Consider the following 27,548-nt stretch of genomic DNA (forward strand, 5'->3'; position numbering starts at 1 on the left):
ACAGACCAGAGTGAGTGAGTGAGCAGCAGCCACTCAGCGGATGGAGTGGTTACCTCTTCTGGTTTTCTTTTTTTTTTTTTTTTTGTAGAGACAGAGTCTCACTTTATGGCCCTCAGTAGAGTGCCGTGGCGTCACATAGCTCACAGCAACCTCCAACTCCTGGGCTTAAGCGATTCTCTTGCCTCAGCCTCCCGAGCAGCTGGGACTACAGGCGCCCGCCACAACTCCCAGCTATTTTTTGGTTGCAGTTTGGCCAGGGCCGGGTTTGAACCCGCCACCCTCGGTATATGGGGCCGGCGCCCTACTGACTGAGCCACAGGCGCCGCCCCCTCTTCTGGTTTTCATAGCTAAAATAGAACATTGTAAACTACATTGAAGGTCACTGCTCTTTCCCCCTCATCAACCTGAAAAATGCAGAAGGATCCGAATCCAGTTTTAGAGTTCATTCAAGTGTAAAGCTGAGAATGGCCATTTGGGTAACACAGACTCCAAAGGAATGGGGTCAGTGCTCTGATGTTTAAAATTAAGTTCTTGCTTATATAGGCAGAGAAAGAAGTTTAGTAGGACCATAACATTGTCTATGAAGGCTGGTTTATGAGTTACAACAATTTAAGTAGTTACAGTTTGTTTTCTTTTCCATATAGCTTGTTTTCCTTTCCAGTTTAAAAATGTATTAAACATTCCATCTTAAGACAATGTGATAACCATGAAATTTTTGTCTGAGAAAAATAAGAGGAAGGTTTAATTTATAAAGAAGAATAAGAGTGGAGAGGGAGATGGTCTTCCCTGGAGCCTTTAGTTAATTACAATATTTTATAAAACAATGCAGATTAGGAAGAAGGCCAATCTGTGATTAGAAAAATAAAGTTAATAGCTTCCTAGGCTATAGCTGCCTGCTCTGAAACTCAGGCCTCATAACTACATTCCTTTAAGGCTCAAAATAATTAAAAATTGTTTTCATTTTTCTATTTCTTTGTCTCTACCAAGCACAGAAACCTCGTCAAGCTGAAAAAAAAAAAATCAGTGAAAAGCACATTGTCTCCTTATGCAACAGAAGTGTTTATTTGGTTTATGTTTCTTCCTTTTCTTTCCTTTACTCTGAGCTTTCTCAGAGCAGTCAAAACAATGCCACCAAGTTATTCAGACACCTGTGAAATTTGATTCATGCCCATCCAGAAAGAAGTGATTTCAAGAAAACCCCCAACTAGGGCCAGGTGTGGCAGCTCACACCTGTAATCCTAACACTCTGGAAGGTTGAGGCAGGTGGATTGCCTGAACTCAGGAATTCAAGACCAGTTTGTGCAAGAGTAAGACCCTCATCTCTAAAAATAGCCCTTGTAGTCCCCAGCTACTCAGAAGGCTGAGGCAAGAGGATCGCTTGAGCCCAAGAGTTAGAGGTTGCTGTGCCACAGAGTTTGGGGTTGCTGTGCCAGGACACTCTACCCAGGGTGAAAGGTGATACTTTGTATCAAAAAGAAGAAAAAAAGAGAATACCCCCAGCTTTTGTACATCAAGAACTGTGTTGAGGCCCAGCTCAGTGGCTCATGCCTGTAATCCAACATTTTGGAAGGCTGAGGAAGGAGGATCGCTTGAGGCTGGGAGTTTAAGACCAGCCTGTGTAATGTAGCAAGACCCCATCTCTTAAAAAAAAAAAAAAAAAATTAAAAATGAGCTTGTACTACAAATAGTCACCTATAGCACCAGCTTAGTTGGGAGGTTGAGGCAGGAGGATCACTTGCGTCCAGGAATTCAAGGTTGCAGTGAGCTGTGATCATGCCACTGTACTCCAACGTGGGTGACAAACACCCCCAAGGAGACCTGAGTGCCAGAATCTGTCTTATTTAAATATTAAAATTGAAGAAGGGTTAAAGTCTTCATTTCTTGCAACGATTAGCTTAGTGACTTCATAGAGATAGCACAGTTAACTGAGAAGTGGTGGTTTCTTTGCTGGTAAAGCAAAGCTTACATTGCTTAAAATAGTACAAGGCTAAAAACAGCATGAGGTTATGAATAATAAATGAAGTATTAAAAGAATATTCAGCTTTAGGCCAAACAGCACAGGCTGCCTTAGGGAACTATAAACTGTTCACATGAAGGGGCGTCCCATCCCTCCTGATGGTGGCAGAATGCATTGCCCGAAACTGTGCCACACGTCACATGCTCTTGCCCTTCCAACGCAGAACTGTAAGCTCTAGGTGCCCCTACAGACGTTGTTAGTGTGTTAACAGAAGTCTATCTTTATAAACACACTAACAGACAGAGGTCAGATACAACAATTGCTGCTAACCCATGTTTGTATTTTCAAGTGTTTGGGTTCCCTTGGTTCGGTGCCTGGATGAGGTGTTTCTGGAGCTGGGAACATGTAAAGCCCACCCTGCTGAAAACTCCCCGTTTCCTGCACTTGCCGCTTGCTCGGCATTCTCCCAGGGCCAGGAGCACTGTGAAGTATCCAGCCCCCAACAGCAGACCTGTCAGCAATGGGGTGCCCAGGAACTTGTGAAAGTGACAGCACGTGGCCGTGTACAGCCAACTTGGGAACCATCCTGGGGAGGGGTGTCACTCACTCACTGTTTTCTGTCTCAGATAACATTTTCTTTCCAGGGAAGTCAAAAATGTAATATGTACTTCAGTCTGCATGTGATTATGTAACTGTTACTGGAAGGGCACTGATTTTTCTTTAAAAACTAACAATAATAGCATCTAATAATATTTTTTACAAGTGTGATTAACTACCATTGGTATAAGTAAAAGACAATATTTAATTTCCAAAGAGAAAAGTAAGATTTGGTGTGAAGTAGTGTTTGAATTTTCCTTATTCTATGAATTTCAAAATCTTTGGAAACGTTACTTCATTTTGTATTTCTTGCTGGGTGTTTTCAAATGATGAAAATGACCCAAAGATACACTGAACACCTTTCCAGATTTCCTGACAGGCCCCAATGAAGGACACTGGTGTGAAGTGACTGTGTCTCATCCTGTTATTACCACTGTGGTGAGCAGGCCTGCCTGCCTTGGCTGGCTGATGACTACAAGAAGCTGGTTGTGTGTTTTACTTTGTTCTTGTGTCTAGGCTGTGGAGCCTGGCTGACCACGCCTTGATCGCCCGCTGTAACATGGAGGAAGCAGTTCGCAGTGTCGCTTTTAGCCCGGATGGATCTCAGCTGGCCCTGGGCATGAAGGACGGCTCTTTCATTGTTCTCCGTGTCAGGCATGTACCAATATTGAAATAAGTATTTAGAAATGTTCTTTTTATTTCATTTTATTTTATTTATTTTTATTTTATTGGAGTGAGATAGAGTCTCACTCTGTCACTCTGTATAGAGTGCCATGGCATCATAGCTCACAGCAACCTTAAACTCTTGGGCTCAAGAGATCATCCTGCCTCAGGCTCCATAGTATCTGGGACTACCGGTGCCTGCCACACACCTGGCTAGTTTTTCTATTTTTAGTAGAGATGGGGCTCTTGCTCTGGCACTTGCTCAGGCTGGTCTCAGACTCCTGAGCTTGAGCAATCCACCTGCCTTGGTCTCCCAGAGTCCTGGGACTATAGGCATGAGCATTTTAATAGCCTAGAAATGCTCTTTGTTAAAAGTTAAGATTCTTCTAGTCAAAATACATGGCAGCACCTTAGGAAAAATTCATTTACTCTTTCAAACAGGAATACTATATAGATCCATGATCCCCTATCTGTAATCTCAAAGTCTAAAACCCTCTGCAAATCCAAAGTTCTTTGGTAACTAATTTGGGATCACAGCCTAACCCAGTGAATTAATGTGAGGCTGTTTATGGTGTTTTACTCTCTTAGTAGGAATAATCAGGTGTCATGTGATTTGCTGCAGAAATACTGTGTTTAATACAGAGTGCTACCCCAGCCCCCACTGAGGATGTTACATAGTGTATTGTATGTAAAGATTTCTAAAATCTAATGAATAATGAATTCCCAAGCACATCTGATCCCAGGGGTTTCGGATAAGAGGTTGTGGGCTTTGTAGTAAGCCAAGAAAAGAGGAAGAAGGAATAAAGCTGCGCCTAACAGCACCCTTTACCTTTAGAGGTGAGCTTGAGTGAAAGAGTTCTTCCACCCATAACTGACACTAAAATGGAATATTTCCTATCTACTAACAACCGATGTTATTTTTCCTAGACAAAAATTAGGACCCACCCTTGTAATTCCTCTGAATGCATTAGTTGTTCTCTTAGCTCACACGTTCTGTAGTTATAAAAAAGAAACACAGCCATCAATTAAATACGCATGTTTTGCAGTTAAATACTACAATATAGCTTAAAGAATGTTTTTAGCACAATTTATTACACAAAATTCTCATTACCAGCCACATATAACTCATAACTGAGTTGGTGGGCAACATTTTCTTTCTCTACTTAGTTATGTGTGAAAAGATGGCTACTTATCAGATATCCTTTTTGATAGATTTCCCAAGCCAAAAAAAAAAAAAAAAAATCCCCACATACCTATTTTATGATATTACATAGTACATGTAATTTGGGATTTGTATGTGGAAGCAAATATTTGGCATTGTTTGTGCATTCAGTTGGTTTTGAAGCTGATGACACCATCTTTACTTACTCAGGGGACCTGCTAGTCATAACCCTGTTTCATAGTTATAGAAAAAATAAAAAACACCTCAGTGAATTTTCAAATATGAGCAGAAATTCTTAAAGGAATCTAATCAGAAAGGATACACAATATCCCAGTGATTCAATGCATTCGGGAATGACCTTTCCTAGTGAAAGTTAAATGATGACATAACATTTTAACATTTAAAAAGGTAATTTTCTTGGGCGGCGCCTGTGGCTCAAGGAGTAGGGCGCTGGTCCCATATGCCGGAGGTGGCGGGTTCAAACCCAGCCCCAGCCAAAAATCACAAAAAAAAAAAAAAAAAGGTAATTTTCTTCTGCTTTGTCTACTTTCTCTTTTACAACAATAATAATAAGTGTTAAGCTTAAGTGTCACAGTTTCTCATTCTTAAAGTATAAAAAGGAGGGTTTGTTTTTATGCTGACCTTGATCTATTTTACCTTCTCCATGGCATTTTATTATTATTTTTTTTTAGAGACAGAGTCTCACTTTATCACCCTCGGTAGAGTGAGTGTCATGATATCACAGCTCACAGCAACCTCCAACTCCTGGGTTTAGGCAATTCTCTTGCCTCAGCCTCCTGAGTAGCCTGCCTAAATGCCCAGCTATTTTTTTTGTTGTTGTTGCCATTTGGCCAGGGCTGGGTCTGAATCCACCACCATCGGTATATGGGGCTGGTGCTGGTGCCCTGCTCACTGAGCCATAGGCGCCGCCCACCATGGCATATTTTTAAAACAATTTTATAAACCCAAAATTTTTAACAAAAATTTTAGGGAAAAATAATGTATAGTTGAACCTGGAAACAAATGTACATTTCTTCATTAAAAATCTTTTGATTGATAATGTACGTTTGGGGGGTACATGTGATAATTTAATACGTTTATATAATTTGTAAAGATCAAATCGGTGTAATTAGGATATCTGTCGCCTCAATGTTTCTTTTGTTATGCTGGAAACTTTCAAATTATTCTCTCCCTGCTACTTGGATATATACAATAGATGATTATAGACTATCATCACCTACTGATGTATCAAAAATTAGGTTTTATTTCTTGCTGTCAAATTGTACATTTGTACCTCTCTTTATCACAAATAGGCATTTCGTTAATTTTTCTTTTGTTTTTACTTTGGAAACTCAAAGTATTATTTAAAATGTTTATTTCCCTAAACTGACCATACATTTTAAATAATACTATTTTATGTATTTTCTTAAAAGTTAATCCTTTAGTTCCTAGAGGTTTTGCTCCCTTTCAAAGACTTCTTTTCTCTGACACATATATTTTGAATCGTGGCTTGTTTTTTCCATTTCTAGATTTGCTGCTTATCATTTTGCCTTTCATTCCTGTAGAGATATGACCGAAGTGGTTCACATCAAAGATCGAAAAGAAGTCATTCATGAAATGAAATTTTCTCCAGATGGTTCTTACCTTGCAGTGGGATCCAACGATGGCCTAGTAGATGTCTATGCTGTTGCCCAGCGGTATAAGAAAATTGGAGAGTGTAACAAGTCCCTTAGTTTTATTACGCACATTGACTGGTCCTTGGATAGTAAATACTTGCAAACTAATGATGGTGTGGGAGAACGACTGTTCTACAAAATGCCATGTAAGTCAGGTGCAGACGCGAGATGGTTGTGGAAAGCAAAACTTTGAACCACATGAAGAAAATGTAGAAGGTCATTATGACTTCAAGGCAAAGAATGTTTTCTGAAATAAGATCCTTAAGTCACAAACCCTCAAAAAAAATAGAGGTTAATGAACTAAAACACATTCAAAATAAAAAATTACTACACAAGAACCCATAATTAAAATTTAAAGACAAGGCATAGACAAGTTCTCAATCCTTACCATTGTTACAAAGGACAAAAGCTTTATGTGTAGAATATATAAAGAATGCCTATGGATAAATGGAAAAAATAGTCAAAAAATGGGCAAATCTCAAATGGCCACCAAACATATGAACCTAGGAATCAGGGAAGTGATGATTAAAACAGGGAATATAATTTTACACTAATTAGATTATCAAAAACTTAATCAGCAAGAAGAGGGAACAGGGAGACACGTCCACACGTGCACTGCCGGTGGGAGCACACACAGAGGCAGAGGCACAAGGGTGTTCATGGTAGCAGTGTTTGTAGTGGCCAAAAATGAGACACACTGCCCAGATGTGTGCCCGTGTGAAGGGAGTGATTAAATTAAAGGTGGGACAGTCACATGAAGTCACTATAAGGGACCTCAAAAAAAATTTAACTGGAGCACTTAGGTCAATATGGATAAATCTTAAAAATGTAATTCTGAACAAACAGAAGCAAGTTGTACAACACGTACAGTGTACATTTATATAAAATTATACGATATGAAAACATTCTATATGTTATTTATGACCATATACATATGTAGTTAAATGTTTTAAAAATGCATGGGAATGATAAACAAGATAACTTCTAAGAAAGGAGAGAGAAATGAGATTGGGAAGAATTAACCAATGGATTTTAACTACCTGTAACATTTTCTTTAAAATTCTGCTGTAATAAAGACAACATGTTGAGATTGTTGAAGCTGGGTGGTGAACATACATGTTTATTATAATAACCTCTATAACTTTCTGAATGCTCAAAATATTTTATAATTTCTTTTTAAGTTTTAAGAGAAAAGATTTTAAGAGAAAATCTGAAATAGTTGTACAATCATTTTTCAAGTATTTGGAGGTTCATGACCCAAATGTTTAGTTCATTATCCAAGTCCTTTACTTTATCCTGCTACTCATTTTTTCTTCTTGCTATTTGCCTAGCTCATTGTTCATTAATATATCCCTAAAGGGGTTAAATAAATAAGTGTGGTCAGGCAAAATAGTCTTAAAACTTGTTAGTGCCTCACACACACAGTTCTGTAGTAGGGATACAAATGAATGAAAATGAGCTAGAGAAAGAGGGATGGAGGGAGGAGGGTGGGGCCTTAGTGTGTGTCACACTTTATGGGGGCAAGACATGATTGCAAGAGGGACTTTACCTAACAATTGCAATCAGTGTAACTGGCTTATTGTACCCTCAATGAATCCCCAACAATAAAAAAAAAAAAAAAGAAAGAAATTAAAAAGATATCTTAAAAAAAAAAAAAAAAGAAAATGAGCTAGAGGTATACCCTGTGGGTTTTAGCTTGTGAGGAGCTAATGCTCCCATCATAACAGATTACCAAGGAGGAGTTGGCTACTACTGGTTAATGTCAGAATCCCAAAGGAGAACAGTCTATTTAAACTTTAGAAAAGAATTAGAAACCACCTGGGATCAGTTTAGAACCTCAAGACAATATTTCAGGATATGAGTCCTCAAAGATTTGAGAATCATAGTCTGCATTTATTGTGCTTGCTTTAGTCCCAAATCTGTGTTCTTCATAATTTGAAGCTCTTAGTAATACGATTATTTGGTAAAATGAGCTCATTGGGATTTAAAAAACATAAGTTTTATTTGTGACTCCAAGATAATTTTTGTACGACATTCATCTGACTTACATAATACTTATTAACTTAAAAAAAATTAACAAGGTTTGTACTTTGGAAAAAGGAAACTTTACTTCTTGTAAAGGTACCAACCCATTGGGCAGCCATTCCAACAGGTTGGGAAGCAGAGCTCCAGCCAGGAGCCAGGCACACGTGCTTCAAAACAGAGACAAAAGGGAACAGGATTTAATATCAAACAGGGTGGTCAAATATACATATTCAACAAACTATGGAGAACTCATGAATATTTATGAAGGGAAATCATATGCATATAACTGTACTTTCTCTCCCCTATTCCTACATGGCTGAGAACTCGTTTTTTTTTGTTTTTTTTTTTAAGAGACTGAGTCTCACTATGTCGCCCTGGGTAGGATGCCATGGTGTCACAGCTCACAGCAACCTCCAACTCTTGGGCTTAAGCAATTCTCTTGCCTCAGCCTCCCAAAGTAGCTGGGACCTCCCAAAGTAGCTGGGACTACAGGCACCCACCACAATGCCTGGCTATTTTTGTTGTTGTTGTTGTTTGGAAGGCCCCAGGCAGGGTTCAAACCCGCCAGCCCCAGTGTATGTGGCCAGCGCCCTAGATGCTGATAAAAACTCGGTTTTAAGGTGCTTCTGGGGTCCCCTTGGCCAAGAGAGGTTGGAAGAGTTAGCAGACAGCTTAGGATTTTATTTTTAATTCACATACTCATTTAGTAACATTTAGTTTGTAATACTGAAATGAACGTCATGAATGAGACCCTGTCCTATCAAATTCATCAGTTTACCATTACTAGGTAATATCTCTTTGTGTCTGTTTTCTTTGCTTGATGTTTTATATGTATTTTTCCACTTGCAGTAACGAAATAACATCCTGTTCAGTGCTGATACCATTATTTACTTTAACAGGCTGCTATCATTGAGCACTTGGGCTTATTTCCAATTTCTCTGCTGTTCCAGATAGCGCAGCTCTAAAAACCTTTGTACAGGTGGAATTTTCTGAGTCACTTCCTTTGACTTTATTCTCCAAGAGAGAATATATTTCCAAATGGAGAATCTGTAAGAATAGATCTCCTTGTACATGACTGTGCCTTGTAAAACTGCCACTTAAAAATTCCGGACTGTTAATACAGTAATGCATAAAAATTTATTAGAAAGACCATAGAATCTGGGGGCAAGACATGATTGCAAGAGGGACTTTACCTAACAATTGCAATCAGTGTAACCTGGCTTATTGTACCCTCAATGAATCCCCAACAATAAAAAAAAAAAAAAAGAAAGACCATAGAATCAAGGTGTTTATTGTGGGAACATATTCTCTGTCCTGGGCCGAAGGGTCATAAATCCCTCAATTCTATGGTCTTCTTAATGAATTTTTATGCACTACTGTAGTACAGTCTAGAATTTTCGAGTGCCAGTATGACAAGGCACCAGTCAAGTACAAGGGCCTCTATTCTCACAGATACTCTCCTTCTCAAACATTTTCAAATAAAGAATCAAGTAGGATGGTTAATTATCTTAATTTTGACTTTTAAAGTTGTGTGCAGCTAGATCTCCTCCCAAACCATTTATTCTTGTTTCTGTTCCCACCTGTGTGTACTGTCTGGGGACATCTCTGACCCTCTGCTGGTTAAGAACTGGGTGGATGTGGTGCCAAGCCTTTGGGGACGTGCCAAGCACAACTGTTGGGGCTGTTTTCTCCACAGTCCTGTAGATTTTTAGTGTCTAGAACTTTTACATTTAAATAACAAAATCCATTTTTTTTTATTAATTTAGTGAGCCTGTATTTTTAATAAGGTACCTCTAGGCATCCTTAAATTTGAAAAAATAGAAGTTCCAAATGAACATAGTCAAAGTTTTTTATTTTTATTTATTTATTCATTTATTTATTTTAGACAGAGTCTCACTCTGTCAATCTGGGCAGAGTGCTGTGGCATCATAGCTCATAGCAACCTTAAACTCCTCAGTTTGAGTGATCCTCTTGCCTCAGCTTCCGGAGTAGCTGGGAATGCAGGCACCTGCCACAATGCCTGCCTAGTTTTTCTATTTTTAGTAGAGGTGAGGTGCCGCTCTTCCTCAGGCTGATCTTGAACTCCTGAGCTCAAACAATCCACCAGCCTCAGCCTCCCAGGGTGCTAAGATTACAGGCATGAGCCCCTGCACATGGAAGTCAAAGCTTTTTTAAACCTGGCAAAGTGTTGGTAACTAAATGTGATGGGACGTAATTTAATAAAAGTCATTTCATCAATAATACAAAGCATACTATCACCTGTATCTAAATAAACAGGGTGTGGTAAGTAGTAGTTTGAGATTTTATATTTAGCACAATAATCATGTTCTTTTTTCACTTTTTTTGATAAATATATGTGTGCATCTATGGAGTATATGTGAAATTTAGTTACATGTACAGGATGTGATCAAGTCAGAGTATATAGGGTATCTATCACCCAAGTATTTAATAATCATTTTCTTTCTACTTTCCTTCTGAGTTTTGAGTGTGTACTTTCTTTAAACTCTGCCCTCACAACATCAAAACCAAGATAAAGAGATTAGAATCTGTAGTTTCCTTGATTTATAGACATTAAAAAAAAGCAACAGTTTTATACATTTATAAAACAAAAATGAATAAGGTAATTTAGAATATGCTTTTTATTTAAATGTAACAGTGGTATTTATTCACTGTTTGCAGCGGGGAAGCCTTTAACAAGTAAAGAAGAAATCAAAGGGATTCTCTGGGCCTCCTGGACCTGTGTGAAAGGCCCTGAAGTGACTGGAATTTGGCCCAAATACACTGAGGTTACTGATGTCAACTCAGTGGATGCAAATTACAACAGCTCAGTGCTGGCGACTGGAGATGATTTTGGACTGGTTAAATTGTTTAAATTTCCTTGTCTCAAGAAAGGTAAGGCCAAAGAGATGTTCCACTGCATAAGGATTTACTCGAGACTGTATATGTAGTCCTATACAACTAAGGTTTATTTTTCTGGTGTGTATTCCAGCAGACTCTTCATTTTATCTTACATATATTCACTCTTCAACAATTTAACTAGAAGGTGTTGGTGATATGTTCTCTTCTTGACATTCTAAGGTATATGCTTTTCAAATTTAAGTCAGAACTTGCTAATAAAGTTATTACCATTTGTTACTGATAAGTCTTCTATTTCACATTGCAGACAAGTTGTATTTTATTTATATTTTTGTAAATAAATATTTATACTTTAAATTATATATATTAAAAGTTGTAACTAGAATTCTTTTATGCTTTGCACCCATCTATGCCTATATATCTTGGAATGCAAAGCAAATCCTTTTAGACATAATTAAAATCTGAAAGTATTTGGGTGATAATCCAGTGTATGAACTCCTAAAAGCACTAATTTTGCAAACCAGATTTACATAACTGGTGAAATCATTGAGAGAGAAGTTTGATTCAAAACAACCCTGCTTATACATCACTTTCTGTTGTTGTTTTACTTTACTGTTAGAATTGAGTGATTTCAATTATGTGACACCTTCGGGCTTTGCAGAATGTGATGAATTAGCTATATAATGACCCAGTCCTCTCCTTTCTTTGCATGTTTAGGCAAAGCCCATACACAGGCTCTTCTGAGACTCCTCAACTGGGCCCTGAAAATCTGATCTCAGAAAAGTAATTGGCAGGGACGTGCTGCTGCATGAAAACCCTTTCACTTGAACAATTTTTAAATTAAGCAAGGAAAGGGATTGAAAAATGTAATCAGAAAGTCATTTTCAGCTAACCGGCAGTTTTGAGGCAGTGACAATTATGGTGCAAAATGGAACATAAAGTGCATAGCAAAACCACCATCATTTACAGTTGACAAAATGGCCATCGGCTTAAAATGCTCAAGGCACAAAATTACCTCAACATGCCCAATTCAAACTTTTATCTCTCTTAACTAATGGGTCTTTCGAGTAATAGGGCGTATCTTAATAGATTGAGTGGTGAACTTGCCACAAGAAGGTATCTGGGAATTCAGAAGACACATCATTGGGTCAGGAGCAGTACTACTGGTCTCCAGTGTTAGAACTGTGGAAATGAACCGACTCAGTGAGAGTTAATATCTCCTATGTAGCCTCAAGACTTGTAAGGTGGGTTTGGGTCTAGAAAATAGCAATGGAAATATGTGTCTGTTATTAGAACATAGAGGAGGGTGAATAGTGTGCTGTCAAAGTGAGCCAGCCTCATGTGAAAAACACCCCTTTGGGTGACAGCATGTGGAGGGTGCCTGTGTGAATGAGCAGAGGTGGCAGCCAGAGGGACAGTGTGGTGAGAGTAGCGGAACCCGTCTCACCAGCCTGCCCAGTATCCATGTCCCCATATCAAACCTGCTTGTTCTATTTCTCGTGACAAGTGGCTTATAAATCTTATAACTTGACTCAGAGACATTCAGGCGTTTGTGTCCTTTTCGTGCCAAAACTACTGGTGCTGAAATTAATGAAAGAGTGTGGAAATTGTTGATAGGAACAATAACAGTGGGTAGAACATGCCGTCTATAACCTAGGTGCCAGAGGTAAGTACTCCCCCAGGCTTTGAACCTTAAGCAGCCTGATAACCACAAGCAAACACAGTTGTGTTTTTCCACCGTGATTTCAAAAATGCACAACCAAGTTAATTTGACACATTTGCAAATTTATATGTTTATAATATTTGGTTACACAGTAATCAGACCTGTATTCTGCAGTTAAGGAAAATGACCACACTTGATAGCATTTTTACATAGCCAAACCAATTTGTTTTCCTCATTTGGACAGTTTTCACATCTTAAAATAATTAGGATCAATGCTGGCAGCCTTCTCTGATGCCATTTAAACTACTTTCTGTTTGACCATCGCCTCACAGACACTGACATGAGGTAAAATCCAAAGTCTTGCTCTGTGACACTGGCCATGTCTTAATACCCTTGCACTCAATCCTGCTCCAAGGGGAGGTTCGGAGGCTAAGGATCTCCAGATTGCACTGGTGTGCTCTATTCCGTCAGTCCATTACACACAGACCTTGGATGGCTACCTCCCTTGACGGGTGTCCTGAGTATTACAAGACTTGAGTCGTGGAAGCTTTGGACTTCAATGAAGACATTGCTTGGGTGAGCTCGATGCAATGCAGGGACAGGAAGGCCAGTGTGGCTAAAGCAGATGCCGGAGGGGAGAATTGTGTATCATGACGCCGGAGAGGGATGACAGGGCCATGTTGTGAAGGACCTTATAGGCATTACTAGAAATTAGGGTTGTCTTCTAATAAGAATGAAAAACTATTGAGAGTATTAAGTGGAGGTAGTGATGTGACCAATTTGTTTTTTAAAGACCACTTTAGTATCACATGGAATGGATTAGGAAAGGGGAGGCTTCAAGCAAAGAGATTATTGCAGGAATCCAGGTAAGAGATGAGGTTGCTTAGATAAATGAACAGATGCAAAGGTAGTGTTTGGGTTTAGAAAGCCGTTTTAAGGAAAGCTGAAGGTCTTACTGATAGATTGGATAGGGGAATAAAGGAAAAGGAAATTATCAAGGAAACTTCTAAGCTTTGGGCTTGAATAATGGGGTGAACAGTGGTGCCATTTGTGAGCCAAGAAAATGACTAAAGAGGTTTCGTCTGTGTGAGTATGTACCTGTTCATGGGGTGAGAAGGGAAATGGAAGGCCTCAGTCTGTTTTACCTGTGACAAGCTGGAGCCATCTATTAGACATCCAAGTGGCCACACCCATGGGCTGCCAGGACTCCAGAGAAAGATCAGGGCTGGAGACGTGTCTGGCAGTCACGTTGAGAGGATTTAGAGCCATGGAAGGAGAAGGTCAGTAGGAGGAGCTTCGGGCCAAGGCCTGAGCCCTCCTTGTAGTGCAAAGAACAAACAGAAGTCTTGCGAAGTTACTCAGTATCCCAAGGAAGCCTCAGAAGAGACAGATGTGGCCTTCATTTATTTAGTAAATATTTGTTAAGTGCTATTCTAGAGGATGGAGAAATGTCAAGAGGTAAAACAAGCACAAATCCTTGCCCTCCTGGAGCTTTTGAGAGGACACAATTAATACACAGGAGAATGTAAACAAATCCGATGGTGAGGTGAGAAGTGCTATGAAGAAAAATAAAGCAAATAGTGGGAGCAGAGAGTGCTGGGGTGAGACAGACGGGTGTTTCCATTATAAATAAAGGGGTCAAGGGGCGGCTCACTGTTACGACTAGAAACCTGAAGGAAGTGAGGGATCCAACCAGTCAGATATCCAGGGAAGGACTCCAGACAGAGGGCACAGCAAATGCAACGGCCCAGAGGCAGAGTGTCTGGCATGCTTGAGGAAAGGCAAAGAGGCCGCTGTGCCTAGAGCAGAATAAGTGAGCGGGGCAGAGGGCAGAAAAAGGCCAGAGAGGTGAAGTCTGCATATTAATGGCACTCATGCTTTGTCAGGTTCTACTTCCAGTCTACAAAGGGTACACTAGTTATCTATGGCAGGAGACCTCTCCATAGACTGCCTGAGTGTCCCCTGATGTGGCATACAGGGGTCCCAGAAAGAGAGCAAGGGAGAATCTGCAGTGTCTCTTGTAACCTGCTCTCAGATGTCACCTTCACTTCTACCATACTCTATTCATTTTATACCAACTTGTTAAACGATTACAAAAAGATAGGTTAGTCAATTTGTGGGGAGAGTATAAAGTTCAGGGCAGTAGAGGACAGCCCAGCACTCTGGATCAGTAGAGGTGTGGAGAGAATATTCACCATTCCCCATTACTGAGTTATCATCAAGTAGCATTTTCTTTTCTTTTCTTTTCTTTTTTTTTTTTTGAGAAAGTCTCACTATGTTACCCTTGGTAGAGTGCTGTGATGTCACAGCTCACAGCAACCTCCAACTCCTGCGCTTAGGTGATTCTCTTGCCTCAGCCTCCCAAGTAGCTGGGACTATGCCACAACACCTGGCTATTTTTTTGTTGCAGTTTGCCCGGGGCTGGTTTTGAACTCGCCACCTTCGGTACATGGGGCCAGCACCCTACCCATTGAGCCACACAGGCGCCCCCCGTCAAGCAGCATTTTCAACTTACCATAGTTGGAATCAGTTTGACTTTATTATGAAAACTGATTTAGGTGACTCTTTGAAATAGAAAGGCTGCTTTTGAGAACCAGTGCTTCCTTTCCCTTTAGCAGCAATATTCCCCTAATCCTTTTGGAGGCCCTGATATAATAGGGCTTACCTGGTTGTAAATAACACCTGTCTAGTGGGTATTTGAATTTTAAACACATAATAGTTGAACAGTTAGTCCCCCCATTAAAGGGATTTCATTTACAGAAACTGTAAGAGAAGTATTTTTGAAGGGGGGACAAGATGCTTATTAACCTCCTCTCTCTACTGCACTACCTGGGAATGGTGCTTACCAAGTAAAGCAACCAATTCAAGGGTAAAAAAAATTACCTCCCATCTCTGTCTACATAACCACAAACAGTAATTTGACTTCTCTTTCCACAGAATTATTTTCTGTTGTCAAAGACTGCCTGCGTTATCTTCTGTTTAAATAAGAGTGTGTAAGATGTTTATTCTTTATTATTTATTTTCAGAATTAGTGAAGCAGTAGGCATTATTTGGAAGGTTCAGATGTGTCTTTAGCCACAGGGAGTAAATTGTAAGATCTACTTTTAGCTTAATGCAGACTGGAATAATTCAGATACCTTTTGGAGTATCTGCTTATTTGCTGTGATATATAAGGCTGAAAATTGTTTTCTAATATATTTAAAGATTTTATTCTCACTGTCAATAGGAATGTGATTTTTTTTAACCAATGAATTTATTTTTTTTTTTATAACTAACCTTCTGTTTAAAAAATATCTTTTCAGGAGCCAAATTTAGAAAGTATGTGGGTCATTCTGCACATGTCACAAACGTCCGCTGGTCCCACGACTTTCAATGGGTTTTAAGCACAGGAGGGGCTGACCATTCGGTTTTTCAGTGGAGGTTTATTCCAGAAGGGGTCAGCAATGGCATGCTGGAAACTGCACCACAGGGTAAAACCAGTGATAATTTTTCAACATGTGATTTGTCCATAAGCATTTCTAAGACCATTCTAACCTGTATTCTCTAGGTAAAAAAGTTCAGCAATTTTAAAAAATTATTTCTAAAAGATTTCTTTTAAAAGAAAAGGAAAAACTTTTTTTTTCTTTTTTAGAAACAGAGTCTCACTTTGTTGCCCTTGGTAGAGTGCCGTAGCGTCACAGCTCACAGCAACCTCCAGCTCTTGAGCTTAGGCAATTGTAGCTGGGACTACAGGTGCCCGCCACAACACCCGGCTGATTTTTTGTTGCAGTTTGTCTGGGGCCAGGTTCGAATTCGCCACCCTCAGTATGTGGGGCCAGTGCCCTACTCACTGAGCCACAGGCACCACCCAGGAAAAACTTTTGAGACTAATACAGGTCCGTTCAATAATTTTCTTCAAAGGATTCTGCTTATATCAAATGCAAATTGAGCAAGACATCAGCAATGTGAAGGGACAGGAAGCTCCTGGCTCTTTCTCCACCCATGGAGCAACAAATAAACATCTATTCATGGATCAGTTCCCTCTAAGAGAAAGACAGAGGCCAATGAGAGACTCCCACCAGGCCACTGAGGAAACGTCCACATCAAGTGGGTAGGAAAAGCTGAGGCACACTCCCTCCCTGTGCCTCCACCCTGCCCTGAGCACTGCACCGTCCAACCAGGAAAGGAAACTCCAACACCCAGCTTTTCCTGTGGACAGGAGGGTCTGGATCCCACACCTAGCACCCTGACATTGAAGTGCACCACCAATGATTGGTTTTTTATTTATCACCTCTGGGAGTGGAAGGGGTTGGACATACATGGCAATTTGATACAGGCACTCGAGTGTTTTCCCCTGGGAGCCATGCAGGGAAGAGGATTTAAAAATGCAGCCTCATTTCTCCCCAGAAAAGGGTTAATGATTCACTTCCAGTGGCTACTTGGTGGTCTGACTTCTAACCAACTTGCATCAGGAGTTCAACGGGCAGACAAACATCAGCTCAGCCCTGAGCCTGCTCCCACACCCACCCAGAGGTAACTCCTGGTGTGCTAATACCTCTGGAAGGAATTCAGTTTTGTTTTTTTTTTTTTTTTTGGAGGCAAGGTCTCACTCTTTTGCCCCAGTTTGAGTGCAGCGGCATCATCATAGCTCCTGGTTCAAGCAATTTTCTTACCTCAAAGTCCTGAGTAGCTGGGACTGCCTGTGCATGCCACCATACCCAGATAATTTTTTTTATTTTTTTGTAGAGATGAGGTCTCACTCTTGTTCAAGCTGGTCTTAAACTTCCAACTTCAAGCAATCTTCCCTCCTTGACCTCCCAGAGTGCCAGAATTACAGGCGTGAGCCACCATACCCAACCTCCCTAGAAGGAGTTTGTCCACATACCAAGTGCCACAGCTTTCATAGCTTCCATTCAAGGGACTACATTCTAATCCTCTGACCTCTAGGAACAGAGAGGAAAAAGTATATGTGAGTCTATCTAGACACCGAAAAAAGTGGCAGTTTTATGTGGGCATGTGAATGCTTCCAGGGCCTTCATCCCCCAGAAGTAGTGAAAAGAAGGGGCGTTAAGACTATAACTCCCTGTTTTTCTCCAGAAATGGTTTATATTACACACCAAATGCCTCAGCTATTACAGCTGCCTTACAAAGGACTCCACCCTAAACCTGTAAGCTCTGGGAGCAGAAGGGACTAGGCATTCTTAAGTCTTCCTAGATCACAGAACAAAGGCCTCTTAAATGCACCTGCAAACACTTATAGGAACTACAGCCCCTTGGAGCAGTGCGGAGAAAGGGTGGGAACATACAGCTCTCATTATCTCTCTGGAAGGGGCTTAGAGCACACATGCACACATTTCCAGTGGCTACTTGGTGGCCTGGCTTCAAATGAACTAACGAACTTACATGAAGGAGCTAATAAGGGAGAAAAAAGCCTTCCAGCACTCAGAGCCAGAGCTCAGAGCCTTTCCTCTGGCTCACTCCAGTTATGAACCTAAGCCTACCCATTCTTCCTGAAAGGATTTTGGTCATCTACTGAGCTTCCATAGCTCCCACCCAGGGGACGGTCTCCTTAGTGAACTAGCTCTTGGGGGTTTTGTATTCCCAAGTGGCCCTAGACCACAGAAAACAGACGTACAATGAGCCCACTTCCGGGACCTATCTCCTCAAGATCAGAGGATGCAGCTTGAACACAAGCATAGGCATTTGTCACAGATCTCTATCTGGCTTAGTGTAGAGAGAGTGGGAGATAAACACCCACATAAAGACAGAATGAGACAGCCAACACCCTAACCATTCTGGCTATATCTAGAGAGTTTGGCTTCTACCTTCCTAGTCTTGTAGTACTGAAAGGACATAGCCCATCCTAAGCTCCACTGGGCTGCCAAAAATAGACACAGTCTGGACAAACAAAGATTTGAGAGGCATCTTAAAGTCTTTGGCCAGACAGATTGGTGATTCCTATATAAGACCAATCTGACATGGCTGGGAGAGGAGGTGGTTTTATCTAATGCACAGAAACCAACACAGAGTCAAGGAAGGTGAAGAAACAGAGAAATATATTTCAAACCAAAGAATACAAAGACAGATTACTGGAAATCATCTAATCTGAGGAACAAAAAGAAAGGAAAGGGAAAAAGAGGGAAGATACCATAAGAGACTTACGGGACCCTACCGAGATTGGCATGCCAGAAGGAGAAGAGAGAGAGAAAAGAACTAAAAACATATTCAACAATATAATAATAGAAAACTTCCCAAACCTGGGAAAGAAAAAGCCAAATCTAGGAAGTTTAAAGTTTACCAAATAATATGAATCCCAGGAGACCCACGCAGAAGGTAAAAGCAGGCGGTATTTAAAGCAGCAAGAGAAAAGAGAATCGTTGTGTATCAGGAAGCCTCCATAAGACTATCAGCAGATTTCCCAAATGCAAGGGGAAAGTGTAAAGGTTTACATGAAGAATTAACCTTGGAAGATAACCCTGAAAGGATACATTTCAGCCTCCCATGGATGTTCATAATAAGCCAATAAGATCTGTCCATTAAGCTGCAGGATGACAGGATAACCTTTGGAATGGAAGTTATATCCAGAAGGGGTTCATAGAATGGTCCACAATTGGGACCTGTGTGTTCCAGTTCAGTGAAGATGTAGTCTATTTTTATTTATATCTGGCAACGTTAGCAGGAGGGAACAGATAATAAAACAAAAATCTATTTGAGTAAATGTTTTTCTGTAGCAGTTTTGACCTTGGCAATTACTAGCACTTAGTAGATATGTTAAAAAGCTAAAAAGGATCTTTACTGAAATAAGTGGTTGGATTTCTTTTGGCTCTAGTGTTTCCTTTGTTAAAACCTGTCCTTTTTATATTTTTCAAGCGAAGTTTAAAACCCAGAGATCTGTGGGCGGCGCCTGTGGCTCAAAGGAGTAGGACGCCGGCCCCATATGCTGGAGGTGGCGGGTTCAAACCCAACCCCGGCCAAAATTGCAAAACAAACAAAAAACCCAGAGATCTGCTATCTAATGGAAATATATAATGAGTTTAGTTGGTCTATGATGGGGCTGGGAAGAAGTTGTCCTAATCTGTTAATGCTTCTGAAAGGGTTGAAGAGTGGGTCGAACTTAGAGATGAGAGAAAAGAAGATATTTTTAAAAAATCTTTGTTACGTGAAAACTATGATGTTGGTTTTTTATTTATTTTGCTAGAAGAAAATATTTTAAATTTTTTAGCTATTTAGAGTCTCAGAATTTTTTGCTTGTTTCTTCTGGGCTGTATTTCTGCAGAAGGTGGCACTGATTCCTGCAGTGAAGAATCTGATTCAGAGTTATCTGATGTGCCCGAATTGGACTCTGATATTGAGCAAGAAACTCAAATCAATTATGATCGCCAGGTCAGTAAGTGGGGAGCAACAAAAATTCATAACCCGGAAACTGGATCTCATTGGATTTGGACACTGCACTAAATATGGCTGGTGTTTAGGCAAAAAAGAACTAAGGCCAAAAAATAAGGAAATTTGCCTACTTCTTACCTCTAAATACATATTAAAAGTACCCAGTGACATCATTAAAATTTTTTTAAGTGCAAAGTTTCAAAACTGAACTCCTGACATTTGGACTTTTTGCCTCCCGAGTACCTAAAACTTTAATTTTTCTTTTTTTTGAAGAAAAATGTGCAAGTAAGACACAGATTTTTTTTTTCTTTTGATTTTTTTTTTTTAAACATTTTCCTAGTGTATCATGAGAGCGTGTGTTGTCTTTACCGTTTGGATACTCTCAGGGCACGGTAGTTTGAATGTGAGCTATTATCCTGGTTTCTCTATTAACTTACTGTAACCAATTAATTCATTTAATTAATTATCCATTTAAAGTAATGCCCAAGTGCACCTTATCTCTCCAGTCAGAAATCACCTCTAATAGAAAAGTTGGTCAATTACATCCAAATTGGGGGGCAGTTGACATTTCACCTCAGCACTAAACAGTGAGTGTTAAAACATTCCTTCAGAGGAGTCTGGACACACCCTCTCACTGCCTTGTTAAGATGATACCTGTATGCGTTCTCTTTCCTTCCTTGTCATTTAACAAAGGTATGTGAAGCACATTCTGGACATGAACTTGGCATGAATAAGACTTCACATTTCGATAATCAACTGTCAGGGTTGCCCATGGAGACTTGCCATGTAGACCTATGGCAGCTACAGTGTATCAAATGTCTCCATGGGCTGGAATAGATCCTGGGATTTACGCCATCAAATCCAACCCCACAATAACTCGGAAAGGCTAGGTAACTCCCCCACATCCATTTTGCTTGTAGTATTAGAGTAAGAATGCCAATCTGGGGTTCTTTCCAAAGTGCATATTATTCTATACACTACTTGGTTTGCCTCTATATCAGCCCTGAATTTATTGCTTTTCAGATGATTACATTTTTTCAGCCCATTATCATCACTCATGGTGTTTGAAAAATGAGATTAGTACAAAGGCAGTCAAACTGATGGTTTGGGTTGACGTCATGGCTCAATCAGCTTGACTATGTATTGATACATTTTACTATACAACTACTAAAGAAAAGAATTTGAAAGAAAATTATTAATGTGTAAATATGCAAACAGTAAACAATATTATTCCCTAATATCAGGAGGAAATAAAATTTAAGCTACATGAACATAAAATTTAGGAGAAAAATGTTCTTTAGTTGGAAAATTATTAATGAAATGATGCTAGTAAAAGAATTAAAAGGTATGACTATTGAAATTCATGCCTAGAACTCATTCAGGTTGAGTATCCCTAATCCAAAAATGTGAAATGCTCTGAGATCCAAAATTTTGGGGGCACAGACATGACACTCAAAGGGAAATTACAGTATTTCAGATTTTGGATTTTGGATGCTCATCTGGTAAATATAATGCAAGTGTTCTAAAATCTAAAAAAAATACAAAATCTGAAACACTTCTGATTTCATCCAAAGTGATTTCAGATGAGGGATACTCAACCTGTATATATCCATGACATCTTACTTCCCAGTGCTCTTACATATGTTATTTATTGTCTACGCTCACAATATTCCTGAGTTATTCGTAAAGAGGAATAACTTTTTACTCCATTTATAATTTTACTCCTATTTGAGGCGATTGCACTAATGTACACAGCTATGATTTAACAATAAAAAAAAAATTTTACTCCTATTTGCAGATAAGAATTAGAGGTCCACAGAGGTTATAAGACTTATTCAAATGTCATTAGAAATACTAAGACTAGAACTCAGTGCTCTTAAGTACATAACTGATGAGCTGATAAAAAGCATCATGAATTCTGATAAATAAGTATCTTAGATTTTAAAAGCTTAGCTTATGTCTGTAATAGTAATGAAATATCTTCTGACTTTTTTTTTTTTTTAAATGATTTTTGATGAGATCCTAAACAGGGACTTCATGATAATAATATTTTATGATGTCTTTAGCAAGGTAGTTTAATCAAAAACTTTCCTTCGTGAAGTTGAGAAATTTTTAATAGATTGTGTTTTGTTTTCTATGTATTAAATTGTCATGTCTTGATAGTAGAACATAAGTACACGTTAAAACAGATTGATTTTTATGCACATTTGAATTGTATCGTCAACAGCACATTTTAGGTACTAGGTTAGATCAAGAGTGAGCTTTGCTCTATATGTCATCTGTTTGATTTGTTAAGACCACGACAAGTAGATAATTTCAAGGAGCAATTTTAGAAAAAAAATTACCATTACTCATGAGGTCCACATTTGCAAATGCTAGAATCAAGTGATTTCTTGCCTTAAAAGAAATGAAACAAACATCTATATCTTATTAATACTTTAAATAATTTCCTTGATTTACTAATAACTTATCATATTTTGTAGCTATAAATTACCTAAGAAAACAACCAATCTAGAGAAAAATTATTCAAAATCCCAATCATTTAAAAAACATTTCAATGGCTCAGTGCCCGTAGCACAGTGGTTACGGTGCCAGCCACATACACCAAGGCTAGTGGGTTCGAACCCAGCCTGGGCCAGCTGAGCAACAATGACAACAGCAACAGAAAAACAGCCGGGCATTGGTGGCGGGCACCTGTAGTCCCAGCTACTTGGGAAACTGAGGCAAAAGAATCGCTTAAGCCCAAGAGTTAGAGGTTGCTGTGAGTTGTGACGCCACAGCACTCTATCCAGGATGACATAGTGAGACTCTGTCTCAAAAAAACATTTCATGTTTGGTTCATCAGGAGAAAGTAATATTTGATCCCGTGCCTTATGTTTTCGAAAACATTGTATTAAAGCAATTAATGTTTTTTACAGAAATGCCAAGATGCTGATATTTTTGAAACCAGAAGAAAGGAGTCTCAACTAAATGTTTCTGTTGTACTTTAAGGTTTACAAAGAAGATCTACCTCAGCTAAAGCAACAAAGTAAAGAGAAAAACCACTCAGTGCCCTTCCTCAAACGAGAAAAGGCTCCCGAGGACAGCTTAAAACTGCAGTTTGTACACGGGTGGGTGGCCGTCCTGGGGACCTCGTGCATGTCCTCTGTCTCTGCCTGGCTGTCACCAGGCTTTCCACATGCTGAAGAGGTCCCCTCTTTTTGATGTTGTCCTGCTTCCACTTTGCACTTGAACCTGCGGTTGATAATTTAACCATGATTCTTCCTCCAGCTTTCTCCGTCGATGTTCTGTGGCTGTCACCACATGACTGCCTCCAGCATTTTGGGACATCGTGTGATTCCATGCTCTAGATCAGCGGTTCTCAACCTGTGGGTCGTGACCCACAGAAACTGTATTTCAGGGTTGCAGTATTAGGAAGGTTGAGAACCGCTGCTCTAGATGTGACTGCCGCTCACTGTACTGTGCTTCTCTCATCACCATCTCCTCTGTCTCTGCTCCTCTCATTCCCTGCTTGATTGCGCTGGTTCCACCCAAGGATGGTATTTTTCTTAAATGTGCCCCCAGATAATTTTGAACTTGGTAAAATTACAAACACCCTTGTACATTTTAAGTTAACACCTAAAAGTTTTCAATGTAGGTTTAAATAGTGAAGAAGAATATAATATCTGCATTATAAATACATCAGTCATTTAAACGGATATAAAGTAATCTAGATGCCATAAATATTTGATTCCCACTATTATTAATTTAAAAGTACCTGAATAAGTCTTTCTATAATAGGAGGATATTTTATATCATTTGTATTCCCATTTAAACCTATTTTAATTTATCCATAAAAGTTTTCCCTAACATGTAGTTTTTTTGCTGGAGACTCCTTTATCACTGCATCATACCTTCTGCAAGAAAAAAAAAAGTATTTCCTGTGACCAGAAGACTGTAACTCTGTCTAAGACAGCATCTACTAGCCACACAGGGCCATTGAGCCCTTAAAACATGGTTAGTCTGAAATGAGGTGTGCCGCATGTGTAAAATGTATACCAATTTCAAGACAGCATTAAAAAAAGAATGTTAAATACCTCATTAAAATGTTTTTGTAGTGATTACATGTTGACACAATATTTTAGATGTATGTATTGGGTTAAAATATGTGCTTGAAATAAATTTTATTTTTTATAATGTGACAACTAGAAAATTTTAAATAATTCATGTGGCTCACATTACACGTCTGTTAGACAATGCTGTTCCATTAACAAAATTTTAAGATTGCAGTATTGTTATAATAATTAGTAGTCAAAAATCGATAAAATCAATATAAATATATTTTACAAATTTTTATACATAATTGTTAAGCACAGAAAATTTCATTGGAAAAATATTAATGCAATGCATTTTTATTAAAATTAAAATTTTATTTTAAAATTTATAAAAATGTATTTTAATAAAATGAAATTTTTTTAGTTAGTTCAGAGATCTGTGCATGTACTTATTGTTAGAATGTGGTAGCATTTAGTTTGATTCCTATTTTTCATTTTTGTAAATAAATGTAAGCACTGAGGGAGTTTATTCTCATAAATAAGTTGCAAACGGAAGCAATGTTATCAGAGCGATGTTATTTAGTTTTTAAAAATCCTCCTGTGTTATATGCCAAAAGTAAAAAAATCACATTTTTGTAGTTATATAACAAAAAAAAAAAAGTAGTGGCGTATTAGCTGACAATTCAATTAAGTCTCTTGTTCAATTTTGTTAAAAGCAAAGAACTGGAAATCACTTGATTTGCAGAAAATTCCTTAGCCAGTCATTAAGTGTCGGTCACTTCCAACACCTCACCTGTACTGTCAATTGTGTCTTTGATTTGGTGCTGGAACCCAGGTAGTACACCATAGTAAGATTCCAGATGGACAAAGAGACATGACCACCTCGCATGGGGGAAGGCACTCTTGTCCCAGGGAGATGAGGGAGGGCGACCTGCATCTCATCACAGGTGTGTTCTCAGACTGGAACACAGGCAGCAGCTGAGGGTCTGGAAACAGATTTTGCTCCAAGGCTCATTGCCAGCGTGCCTCTGAGCAAGGCCTGCCAGTCCCTTGGAGGTCCCTCTGCCCTCATCTGCATGTCGCTATCCTGTGTGACTATGGAGATACCCGTGGTTCCACTTGAATGTGTTCACATCAGCATGTTATCTTCGCCTCTGATAAATCCTGCTCGATTCATTAGCTATTGATTCAACCACTGAGCATTTCTTGGACCTGTGCTCCAGTTACAGAGGCTACGACTGTAGAAACAATCTGTTCTACACACAAACTGGAGAAGTGGTCTACCACGTCGCTGCAGTTGCCGTTGTGTACAACCGGCAGCAGCACTCCCAGAGGCTGTACCTGGGACATGACGACGACATCCTCAGCCTGACCATCCATCCAGTGAAGGACTACGTGGCCACTGGGCAGGTACATATCTCTCCTCTAACACTGGGGGCCTAACCAGGGAGATTTTAATTCAGAATCCAGTTTACAGAGTAGAAATTTGAAAAATACATGGCAGGAATAAATACAAGGCAGGAAGCTGAAGATTCAGTGAACCCTGGATCATTCCGTGATGATGGGAAAATCAACCAATGTATTCTACCCCTGTGTGCACCTTTGAGAGATTCTGAGTGATGAGAATATGAATGAGACTAGCTAAAACTAAAATAGCAAAAGTTTTATGAAGGATCAGTTTTATATATTTCTTTATTACTGTATGTAAGATATCCTAGATCAGCGGTTCTCAACTTGTAGGTTGTGACCCACAGGAACTGTATTAAAGGGTCACAGCATTAGGAAGGTTGAGAACCACTGTCCTAGGTACTATAGGGAGTCATTTTTTTAAATACTAGTATAATATATATAGCAGAGTTATTTTTGTGAAGACTTTAAGGCCTAAGAATTTTGACTAATTTACTATCTTATGTTTTAGCCTTATAAAAAAAACCTTGAATTTTATTTGAACCATTCTTAAAATGCATAAACCTTGGATTCAGTCTATAATTGAAAAGCTATTAAAAACAGAGGCCCTCTCTTCATTCATTTGAGGTGGAGAGAAGATAAATAAAGTCAATTTAATAAATGCAGAATCTGTTAAACTCAGATGTATTAATCTTGCTGGTAAAACAAAATATTGTTAAAGTATTTTTAGTTGTATTCTTTTCCTTGAATGTGTAGATTTTATTTTTATTCAGTTATGTCATGAGGCTGATGTTCAATATCTAAGTGACAGATTCCAAGAAAAAAACTCTTGGTTTACTGTCAAAAGTTAATAAGATACAACCCAACCCTATTTCTGGGATTTGACATATAGTTCACAGAAATCTTTGAACAAAGTTCATAACCAGGGGTTTACAAGGTGCATGAATTAAAATGAAAACATGAAGGGAGTCATCACCCAAAAATGTGCATTTGGGGGGAAAAAGAATCCATAGCTTTTATACTATTTGCAAAAAGGTTACAATCTCCCAAAGGGTAAAAGCCATTGCTTTATACAGTAATTTGCTGACCTTCCATCTAAAATTTAGAGAACTAGTCTGTGTTTGTTGACATTAAATTGTGCAAGTAATTGATCATTATGTTGCCTTTTCTTTCTTTCTTTCTTTCTTTTTTTTTGTTGAGACAGAGTCTCACTTTGTTGCTCTCAGTAGTGTGTGTGGCGTCACAGTTCACAGCAACCTTAAACTTTTGGGCTCAAGCAATCCTCTTTCCTCAAGCCTCCCTAGTAGCTGGGATCTCAGGTGCCCTCCACAATGCCTGGCTATTTTTAGAGACTGGGGTCTCGCTCTCAGGCTGGCCTTGAACTCCTGAGCTCGGGCATTCTGCCCACCGTGGCCTCCCAGAGTGCCAGGGTTACAGGCATGAGCCACCACGCCTGTACCTGGCCTCCATTGTGTTGTCTGTTCATTTGACAGGTTTTTTGTTTGTTTTGTTTTGTTTTGTGGCAGAGTCTTGTTCTGTCATCCTGGGTAGACTGCTGTGGTGTCACAGCTCACAGCACCCTCAAATTCTTGGGCTTAAGTGATTCTCTTGCCTTAGCCTCCCACGTAGCTGGGACTTACAGGCACCTGCCACAGTGCTCGGCTATTTTTTTTTTGAGACGGGGTCTTGCTCCTGCTCAGGCTGGTCTCAAACACCAGAGCTCAGGTGATCTACCTGCCTCAGCCTCCCAGAGTGCTAGATTACAGGCATGAGCCACCTTCATTTGACCTTTTTTTGAGAGGGTCTGTCTCATAAACAGGTGATGCTTGATTCATGAAGATGCATTCTTTTATTGAAAGTAAAAAACCAGAGACTGTTTCTTTCTGTATACCTCTAGTAGATATTGCACTCAATACTGTATTTGATGGGAGGCAAACAGCATATCAACAAACACCCCACGGGTGGGTGAACTGGACCTCCACAGACCTTTGCAGAAGTTTCCAGGATTCTGCTCAAATAAATCTCTGGCTTTTCTCATTTTCCCTTTTAGAGTCATCAAACCCAACAGGGTTTGTTTTTCTTTTTCTTTTTTTCACTTTACTGTTATAATTTTCTTTGTTGTTGGGAATTGGAATGATATCAGAAG

At 39.3% G+C, this 27,548-nt stretch overlaps 1 protein-coding gene across 1 annotated transcript in view; it reads left to right on the forward strand.

Moving 5' to 3' along the window:
- EML6 (EMAP like 6) overlaps positions 1-27,548 on the forward strand; it is a 305,590-nt gene that overhangs the window by 166,120 nt on the left and 111,922 nt on the right. The window contains exons 9-15 of the mRNA XM_053588414.1: positions 3,071-3,208; positions 5,945-6,201; positions 10,760-10,972; positions 15,902-16,069; positions 19,855-19,961; positions 22,953-23,071; positions 25,219-25,405. Coding sequence (XP_053444389.1) covers positions 3,071-3,208; positions 5,945-6,201; positions 10,760-10,972; positions 15,902-16,069; positions 19,855-19,961; positions 22,953-23,071; positions 25,219-25,405 — 1,189 coding nt within the window. The remainder of the gene's footprint in view (positions 1-3,070; positions 3,209-5,944; positions 6,202-10,759; positions 10,973-15,901; positions 16,070-19,854; positions 19,962-22,952; positions 23,072-25,218; positions 25,406-27,548) is intronic.

This window comes from Nycticebus coucang, chromosome 4, assembly GCF_027406575.1.
Source record: "Nycticebus coucang isolate mNycCou1 chromosome 4, mNycCou1.pri, whole genome shotgun sequence".
Lineage (NCBI taxonomy): Eukaryota > Metazoa > Chordata > Mammalia > Primates > Lorisidae > Nycticebus > Nycticebus coucang.